Genomic DNA, 10,479 nt, shown 5'->3' on the forward strand with positions numbered 1-10,479 from the left:
CTGGCTTGAGGGGTTAGCCTACCTGCTTAACCATTTTCATCTGCCCACAACTATCTATATATATATATATATAGTTTCATGGGAGGTCTGGAGGGGGAACATAGTGATCGACCGCTCAGGGTCCATGATTTTCAGGGGCCCAATTTTTCTATATATGCAGACATAATCGGAGATTTGAGAAGTAAAATGAACTTTAGATCTAAGGGCCTTTCAATATGTTATAGGTCACCTCGGTAATTTTCATTGATCTGTATTTGTATTTATAGGGGCTTTTTTTACCGCCTCGCTCGGGGCATTAGAAAACTCAGGACCGGCCCTGTATAGTTTGGAACTTAATTGGTTGCGTTATTCAGTATTATATATGTATTTATATATTTATATTATTTTAGTAATTATTAATATAAATTACTATTTGTGTTAATTTGTATTTTGATATTAGATAGTTTACGAAACCATGAGGCAATTACTTTAAAGTTTGACTTGAATGATTCATATTAGTATGCCAGACTTCACTATTGGGAAGTTAAAATAGAATCCAGCTTTTTCTAGACAATAAAACGAGCCATAACATAACGAATTTACATGTGTTTACATAAGTTTATAGTGAAAAGTCGATGTTAAAGAAAATAAGGCCACATTCGGTGGTGATACGTGGAATTAGTTGGACATAGTCAGTTAGTCACCATCTAATATCCAAGTTGTTCTTTTTCTTCTTACGTAACACGATCTAATTTTTAAGAAAAGTTATGTTATTGGAGCTACATGATAGAGTTATTAGAATTTAGTAATTGCTCGCCCGTTTGTCATAGTCGAGCCTCCAATTGTAATTGTGGTATATATAATACTATCTTGCTTTTCAAAAAAAAAAAAAAAAAAAAAAAAAAAAAAAAAAGAATTTATGAGTTAAGAGTTATTTTTTTTGTGTTGTAAAAAGTTTAGAAAGTTGATTTGGACTTTAACACTTAAATCATTTATTCATGTGAGTCATTATTTGTTCTTTCGAGTCGTATATGAATCTTACAATAATTAATTTATATTTATAATTTAAGTTATAATACAACAATAACAAAAAAAAAAAAAAATGATAATAATTTATATTAATTTTAGTTTTTGTGTTTATTGTCGTTAACGACTCATCAATTATTGCTATATATATTACTTTAGCTAAGCGCCTAAGCACCCGAAATTTTTGAACAATAACATATATACAAGCAAATATTTATATGAATATTTAAATTAAATGTATTTTAATATAAAAAACAATGACTTTTACAAACAGGAATAAAAAATTAAAATTTCAAATAGAATCGAATTATGAGTTAATCACTATGTATATCATCTTTACCTAAGCTACCTTGGTTTAGTCAGTTAATTACTTTATTGCACACGTTTACGTTAATCGAAATTAAGAAGTTTGTTTCTAACACCTACTTTCTAACTGTTGAATTTGCCTAATACATAAAGGTTATTGCATACGTTTGTTCTTAAAAATACGGTTTTTTATTGGATAAATATTACAAATTGAGACGTTATAATTAATTTTTGTATGAGGGGTCGAATATAAGCTTTTAGTTTTAGAGGGCCAAACATGTAACTACTATGTTGTTTTATTTTATTCAACGAATATAATATTCTTTTGACAACCTAAATTTTGAACGGAGCAAGCTGGTTTACGTTATCGTTGATTCGTCGATAATTACCGTGTCAATGCATTTGTTATCTTAATATCTTAATGTTATTTTATTTTATATTCCCATTCCCATTATTAAACAAACACCGTGTGAATTCAAATTCCTAACCATGACTTTTCAACTCCAACAAGGACTCATTCAACGTCACACGTGTCCCTTAATCCATCCCTATAAATACAAACCATAACATCTTTTTTCCATAACACAATCACACTTCCAATATCATCCTTCAATATTTCTCTCTACACCTTTATACGTTCAATAACATAAAGATGTCAACTTTCAAATCCAACATGATGATCCTTATGACCCTCATGCTAGTATCCATGCATTGTTACAACACGGTGGCTCAAACTACTCACACAGTCGGTGCTAGTTTAGGATGGACCATTCCTCCAAATGGTCCATCCGATTATGTCACCTGGGCATCTGGTCAAACCTTCTCCGTCGGCGATGTTTTACTCTTTAACTTCACGACAGGAGCACATACCGTCGCAGAGGTGTCACAAGCTGCGTACGGCCCATGCACCACCACTAACCCCATCTCGGTTACAACTACCGGACCTGCTAGACTCACATTAAATGCACCTGGGACCCACTATTATATTTGCACCGTTGTAGGTCATTGTCAAACTGGTCAAAAGTTGACCATCAATGTACGTCCCGCAACCTCCGCCACCCCTGCTCCAGCTCCAGCTCCGACGTCTACAACCAATGCACCGGTTGCTTCACCAACAGCCGCTCCAACGTCGTCACCCACAACGACTCCAACCCCATCTACCACTGTTTCACCACCCGCTTCATCACCATCACCTTCTCAATCTGATGTCAGCCCACCAACATCATCAACGGGTCAATCTCCTAGCGGTAGTACCACACCTTCTCCAACCGGTAGCACCACCCTACCACCACCGTCACCTAGTGGTGTAGGTTCATCATACGCGGTTGCAGTACCGTTTACTTTCTTGGCAGCTGCCTTAGCTTTCTTTTACTAGATGCTGTGAATGAGTTGTGTTTACGTATTCTTTTTTGATTTTTCGTTTGAAACATTCTATATTGTTTGCTAGATTATTATTTTGTATTTACATGATGATTTTATATTATTATTATTATTATTATAACAGTTGTTATGTTATATGGAGTATATAATACAATAATTGGTTTTTTATATGTATTGTTCTGTTTTAATTTATTAATGTTTAAATAATATAATGTTCAAAAAGATGCACTCTCTCTTTTCAGAAATTTTGTAATAGATATATAGACCATTAATAGTGTAATACTCCGTATCAATTTATATCGATGGCATCGATCCTTTTAATAATATTATCACGTACGTTGCTATATGTCAGGTTTTTTACAAGAGGAACCACGTACATAAACGAACTGAAAAGGACTTCTGGAATTTTTGATATATGAAAACGCGTTAACATAACATTATATACTCTTCTGGAATAGAATCATATATCGCATGTTGACCATAAGAAACTTGTTATGTGTGAGAATTAATTAATTAGTCTATGCTACAAATTGCAACATAATGTTTATAAAAGTCATTATTGTATAACTATTTGAGAATTTACATACATACGATCATTGGCATAGCCACTTTATGGCAGAGCCACTATCGGTAGCAGGTCGGAGAAGCTCCTTATCGATGATCGAATTCTTTACATGTACTTATATGCTACTTTAGTGTAGTTTAATGTAAAGTTTTTAACTAGCCCCATCTATGTTATTGTGAAGAGAAAAAAAATTTGTCCATGCGCGCCACTAAATACAATTCGGGTAGTTACCAGCGGTTACGTAAGAACATAATTTCTTCAAAACTGCAAAAGATCGAAAAGGATCTAAATTGATTGTTGATGACTTGATGATCAAGAATATTGAACCTAAATCCAAGCAGTCCATCTGTGAGTGCAACTTAAACAACACAACTTGAAACTGAAGCCGAATACAAGGCCCACAAAGATGATCAAAAATAGTTTTCGTATTTCAAACCATTGTACTCCGCAACTGTTTTCTCATCTCTTCTATAGTTGCTTACAGAAAGAGTCTTTTATATGATTAGCCTTCAAAAAAAAAAAAAAATTAAATAAATAAATAAAATCTTTTCACTCAAGTAAATGTTTATAGTCTCAAGATCAAAGCGTCCTTGAAAGTTAATCTACGGAGTATCATATTTTCAAATGTGTTGACTAGATATGCTAAGTTGCTTATGTTGGCTTTGATAAGCAATATACTGTAGCTTAATATGTTGAGGAAGTTGTTAAATTTTCTTCAAAATGTATAATATAAATTTGACAAACCACAAAAAGTTCAACACAGAATCATGAAACAGAACATCGCCAAAATAATATGAATATAGAAACTCAATCAAATTCAGAAATCTCAATATTGAAAATTGATGGGATAAAGTTTTTATTGGTGAGGTTTGGGAAGTAGCTGATGTCACTACAAGAAATATTAGAAATTCGGACGACATTTTTCCAGATGACGCGATGTCATCTGTGAAAGTTCCACTAAACGACAAAAAGTTGGCTTATAAATTGCAAGAGTTAGAGGTGATTAACTAAATATAAAGAAGATGAAGATTTTAACTAAATAGAAGTAAAAGTAGTAAAACTAATTACGACATAACTGTAAGTTTATAAACTGCAAGAGTTGGAGGTGATTAAAGAGTTGCCTATTACATGGTAATGTTACAAACTGGAGATGCACCCTGTAATATAAATCTCTCTGCAGACATAATGCTCACAAAACGATAGACTTCATGTTGAACTTACAACAACAAATATCTCACAGACGGCTAATTAAAGTCAAGTTTTCTAGACTACTAATCCTATAACAACAGACAACAAACTACAAACTACAAACTACATAGTACTAACATGGCCATTACCAAAAAGTCACCAGAAATAAGCCCCATCTCTTACTCTATCTTTATCTCCTCCCACGAAGGTTCGGCCTCACTGACATCCGCCACCTGGCTACAATTCTCAGATCCTTCCACTTTAGTCACATGAACAGTCTCTTCACTTATAGGCTTCGTTACTTCATCTGGTGGGGGCGTTACGGGGTTTTCAAGCACTTCTTCATTGACTCCTTTCGCAGGGCAAGTTTTTTCCTCACCGTTGTTTGACTCGCCCAGTTCCTCATCGGCCATATTAACCGACTTAGCAGCTTCTTCCAAGGGTACTTTTGGGATTTCACGCACTTCTTCATTGACGCCTTCCACAGGGCAAGTTTTTTCCTCACAGTTGTTTGACTCGCCCAGTTCTTCGTTGGCTATATTAACTGACTTACTAGCTTCCTCCAAGGGTACTTTTGGAATTTCACTCACTTCTTCATTGACCCCTTTTGCAGGGCAAGTTTTTTCCTCATTGTGGTTTGACATGCCCAGTTCCTTGTTGGCCATATAAACTGACTTACTAGCTTCCTCCAAGGGTACTTTTGGGATTTCACTCACTTCTTCATTGACCTCTTTGACTACAATTACTGGCTCGCCTACTTCCTCTGATGGCGGTACCTCATCAACGTTCTTAACCTTTTCGGCATCTTGCATTTCTACATCTTCTTTCTCTTTCTTTGAAGACGATGACTTTCTGGAGCGTTTTTTTGGAGACTCGGTTTCTGACGGTGGTGGGGTCGACTTTACTTTCTCACTGATCCTTGTTGACCTTCGTGGCGTCTGGCCGCTTGTCCAATCAAACTCTGAGATCTTGGGCCCACCAGGGTGTGATTTTAGGTACTGTTCCAGCTGCTTCCTGTTGGTGATCTCTTCCCCTGTTGGTGCAGTGAACACGGTTTCATTCTTCTTTGGTGTCCCTTCTTTCTTTACCAAACACTACACGAAAAAGGATACTTTTGGTATTTTACAAAATGACCGAACCCAAATAACGTAATTAACCATACACCAATTGCAAAAAAACAGCTGTCAATGCAATATTTTATTTAGTTTATTGATTTGTGGGGAGGGAAAACGAAGACCAACTAAATATCTTTTCGAGATGGCTTACTGATCCATAAACAATCTAATAAAATGCTACTTCCCTATCCATCATAGTTATAGTTATTTAATGGCATAAATTTAAAAGTTAACAGCAGAATTAGATAAGTATCATGGGAAACATTAAAACAAATACTTATAAAAGTGAAACACCTAAATGATTGACAAACAAACAGATTAAGTAATATGATCCTCATGTTACTACAATCTATACATACATGATGTGCAAGTAATTTGTACCCATGAATTGAAAACCTAAAGTATCAAATACTCCACTATAAACATATATACAGAACCACCATTAAAGATATATCATGTTTCTTATTAAAATTAAACTTAAGTTCTCTTTAATGGTTTCATTTACTTCAAAAGGGGAAGAAATAAAGTATTTATTCTCAGAAATCAACAAGCATAACATAACTATTTTATCCATGGAGAATAATCAAAATGTCAAAATGGTAAAAGACCCTTAATAGATTTTAGTGATTCATTGTGTAACCTATGTATCACCAAAAGTAAAACCTCCGATTCCAAATCTTAACCTACATGAATTTGCCCATATAATATAATAAAGGATTAACAAAATGAATCATACCTAAAACCATTCCAAACCTTTATTTGACCAACCTCAATCCTAAATATGCTCAAATAACTATTATTTCTCTAAGCTCCTAAGATATTATCAAATTTGAATAAAACCCAATTCACAAAAATAGAGGATCTAAGCAAGTTGACCACTTTGATTTAAAAACCTAAATTGAAGGCCTAAAATTGGTAAATTTTACTACACTAGAAGAACCCAACTTATCTCCAATCAAATTAAATAGAACAAATTCCAAATGCATCCCAAATTCAGTTCATAAAATTGAAACAAACTAAGGATTTCACATTAATAAGTCTAATAAGGCTCCAATTTCAATTTTCCTGAAGCAAGCCATTATTCCTCTGAAAGCCTAAAAGAATTTAAGGACGAGTTTTCCGTTTTCAGGTTACCCAGGAGGGCGAGTAATCAAAAAGCCAATCATTAGGCAATATTAGTATGGTTTATATCTAGAACCCAATTCACTAAACTAAATAACAATGCAAACCAAGAACCTCAAAATTCAATAAACCAAACCAAAACATAATTACAATCATTTACTCAAATTCCAACAGAATTGAACTGAAACAAACAAAATTACAATCATTTACTCAGATTCCAACAGAATTGAACTGAAACCAAACTTCAATTTGAAAAATACACAACAAAATCAAGCGGAACAGCTATCATAAACCCTAAACCACACCCAAATTAAAAAACTGAAATGTAGAGATAGAAGAAAGAAAAAGAACCGTTTTCTTCCAGCCTGAAGGTGCAGGTAGCTCCATGGAAACAGCTTCATCGTTCGAATCCAAAATCCCCATTGTAGAACAAAAAACCCTAAAAGTGTACAAAATATTACTCTGTATTTTTTAACAAACGCTATAAATTGTGTGTAACCAATAAAGATACAAATGTATGCATAGTTATTTCTATACGTGCAGTCTAAAACTTTTAAGAAAATAATAATTAAAAAATAAATAAGAATCTACCTAGATGTTCTTCGTCTTGGATTTTGCTACCCGGATTTTTGGTCTCTAAAATATTTCTATTTCTATATCTATATAAAGAAAGATAAAGGTAATGGTTAGTAGTATATCACTTTTGCTTATATTCTACCTTTGCACCCTTAATTATAGAAAAAAGTATTAGATAGACCCTCTGCTATATACTCCCTCCGTCCCGGATTAATTGTCCAGTATTTCTTTTTGGGACGTCCCAGATTAATTGTCCACTTTCAAATATGGAAAGTAAATTTGATAAAATTTACAATATTGTCCCTAATGAATTAATTAAATTGCAAAGGTGAGAGAGAATTCTAATTAATTAGTTGAGGGTAAAATAGTAAAGTAAGAAAAAAGTACAGAAAAAGTACAGTGTGATAATGACATTTCTTAAACTGTGTGTTTTTTGTCTGGGGACAATTAATCTGGGACGGAGGGAGTACCATTTTTGCATCTTGCAACCCTGATTTATAAAAAAATGGAATATATGGCTCCTTTCGTTAGTATGTACGGTATCACTAAAAGTTTAGAAATATAAGGTCTAAATCAAATTATAAGGTCACATGTACATATAACTATTTAACTGATTAATGTGATAAAATGACAAAAACATTACGAGAGAAAATTTTAAAAATGTCAAATCTGTTAAGATAGGATAAATTCTCATTTTGTACGCATGTAGATGAATAGAGATGATTGATAATAATGCACAGTAAAATTATGAATTATTGATTACTATTTCACCTACTCTATAATTGATTGTGAAAACGAGTAATGTACAGTTAACTTTTAGTATTATAAATACTCACTCAATTGTAAGGATATGTACACCATTCTTGAATAAGAATTTAATCTCTTCTTTCTTCTTTCATATTAGTATCTTCCTTCATATTAGTAGGATATATGCCATATAAAGTATTAAATTATAACACGTTATCAGCACGAAGAGCTCCCGCCGGCCGCCGGCCACCGTCCTCCGCTGCTAAAACCGCCGGAAGATCTAGAAACCTCTTATGTGTCTTCTGATCAAGAATTTATCAGATTGGGTTCTTCCACCACTGAGTTATATTCATCAGGTATTCCAAAAAGCTGTTGACGTTATAATTTACATTACTTTGACTTAATTAATTAACAAGGAATCCGTACCTCAAAACAATCCTCTTGTTTTCTTTATTAATATTAATTGATATCTATCTACTTGCTTGAAACGAGACAGAGAAAAAAATGTTGAATGTGAACTTTAAGCGGTGTTTGAATGAGTATGTCCTGGTGTTGTTTTATGCCGACAACTTGCTTATGCTTTGTAGACTTGTACTCCATGCCTGTTGCTTGTACATCTCGCTGGGTCTTCTTTGTAGCTTTAAAAGTCTTGTACTTTTCACTTGTATTATCTTCACACGGCAGAACCTCAAAATACAATATCCGTTTAAGCTATTTATTAGCACACTTTCAATAATTAAAACTATCATAAAACTAATCTAAAAGGAAGAAAATAAAACTTAAGAGCAAGTATGGATAGTCAGTGTTCAGTCCTTTTGATGTGTGCCTCTGGATGAAAGAGTGGTACTGAACGGTTCCACTCTTGGAGTATCTCTAAATGATTCAGTGCAACCTTTTTTTTCCTAAACACCCTATTATTTCTCATTTGCTTTGCCATCTTCACTTTACATGATCTTCCACCGATTAATTTTCCTTCACAACTATATGATAAAAACCAATTCATATTTTTTTTTTCTCATCGTTATTTGCTTCCATTGATTATATTTGTTACAGGTTTTTTTTTTTTTTTTTTGGGATTATTTACTCTAGAAAGATTGATGAGGGAATTGAATGGGTTAGGTGCAAGTATAAAGAAGATAAAGTGGGTATGGTAGATATTCGGGTAGGTGTAAGTGGTTTGGTGTTATATAATGGAATCTAATTTGAGTCTTAATAATTTCTTTAATCTACTGGGATAAAATAATATAATAATAATACGAGTATTAATATTAATATTAATATTACAACTGTAATCATAATATCAAAGACGTGTTACTAAAAAGCAGTGCAATGATGTAAACGCTTGATTACAACTTTCACTATACTATTATTAAAGTGTAAAAGCTTAATTTGCATATTATCTTTAAAAAAAAAAATACTTTGTATGCATTAGACTAATGTCTGTTTTTATTCGAATTTTTCATTAAATCCCATTTTTCATCATTGTTTATTTAAAATTAAAATCTGCTTCATTATACTATTTAGCCACAAAATTGAAAAAGTGATTGCATACAAATGTGAAAATGAAATGTGTCAAGTTACATGGAGTATATGCAGATTTATGGTAAAATCGGCGCGGAGATGCGAGATGGAATTAAGAGGATCAAAATTAATTTGGTTTTGGATGCAAATGAATCCATTTTCTCTTCATCCCACTCAATTCATATGTGAAGAATGATGTACCACAAATTTAAAACACATATACTTCGTTTTAAATACGGATGCATCGTTGGAAATGAATTATCTTAACATGGGATTCATAGTCTATAAACCTATGGATGCATATCAAAACAAATAAGGTAACATGCATCCCAATATATCCATTAAATTAATTCCGTCATGCATATGCAAACATGTTGAGTTAAATATAATATAATCAAAATATCAAAATATGAGTGTAAATTATTAATTGTTTCAAGAGAATTAAAGGAGGTTTCCAGTTTTAAACGGTTATAGCGAGTTTATGGGTGACTAAATTACCATGTACACCCTCCTCGTATTTATTACGGAGTATTATGGTGGAAATATTTTGTATTACATATAGTGGTGCCATACACACAATGATTAAATCTAAGAAATATTTCATTAATTTGAAATCAACTGAAAAAATTATAAAATCTAAATCAGGTCATGGAAACTTGATAAAAAGAACGGGAAAAGCAAAATTCATGTTACCAAATGGTACGAATTTTCTGATAAACAATGCTTTGTTTTCTCCCAAATCAAAGAGAAATTTGTTAGTTTCTCTGATATATATCATAATGTATATGATTATCAATAAATGATAACCGGAAATGAGAAATACCTATGTAGCACCGAAAAGCTTATATGATGAAAAAACGCATATGATTAAAAGCGCAGCGCATATGATTAAAAGCGCATATGATAAAAAGCGCATATGATAAAAAACGCACATGATGAAAAGCGCAACGCATA

At 32.9% G+C, this 10,479-nt stretch overlaps 2 protein-coding genes across 2 annotated transcripts; one reads left to right on the top strand and one right to left on the bottom strand.

Annotated features, from left to right (window-relative positions):
* The first annotated feature begins 1,904 nt into the window (after positions 1-1,904).
* LOC139904208 (uclacyanin 1-like) lies at positions 1,905-2,859 on the top strand. Its single transcript, XM_071886143.1, has one exon. It carries the CDS (start codon positions 1,964-1,966, stop codon positions 2,684-2,686), a length of 723 nt encoding a protein of 240 aa, XP_071742244.1. The 5' UTR covers positions 1,905-1,963; the 3' UTR covers positions 2,687-2,859.
* A 1,449-nt stretch (positions 2,860-4,308) lies between these two features.
* On the bottom strand, positions 4,309-7,324 carry LOC139904209 (uncharacterized). The gene is made up of 3 exons (XM_071886144.1): positions 7,273-7,324; positions 7,033-7,120; positions 4,309-5,538 (listed from the first exon to the last, which is right to left on the bottom strand). Exons 2-3 carry the CDS (start codon positions 7,102-7,104, stop codon positions 4,624-4,626), a joined length of 987 nt encoding a protein of 328 aa, XP_071742245.1. The 5' UTR covers positions 7,105-7,120; positions 7,273-7,324; the 3' UTR covers positions 4,309-4,623.
* Positions 7,325-10,479: the final 3,155 nt, after the last annotated feature.

This window comes from Rutidosis leptorrhynchoides, chromosome 4 (assembly GCF_046630445.1).
Source record: "Rutidosis leptorrhynchoides isolate AG116_Rl617_1_P2 chromosome 4, CSIRO_AGI_Rlap_v1, whole genome shotgun sequence".
Lineage (NCBI taxonomy): Eukaryota > Viridiplantae > Streptophyta > Magnoliopsida > Asterales > Asteraceae > Rutidosis > Rutidosis leptorrhynchoides.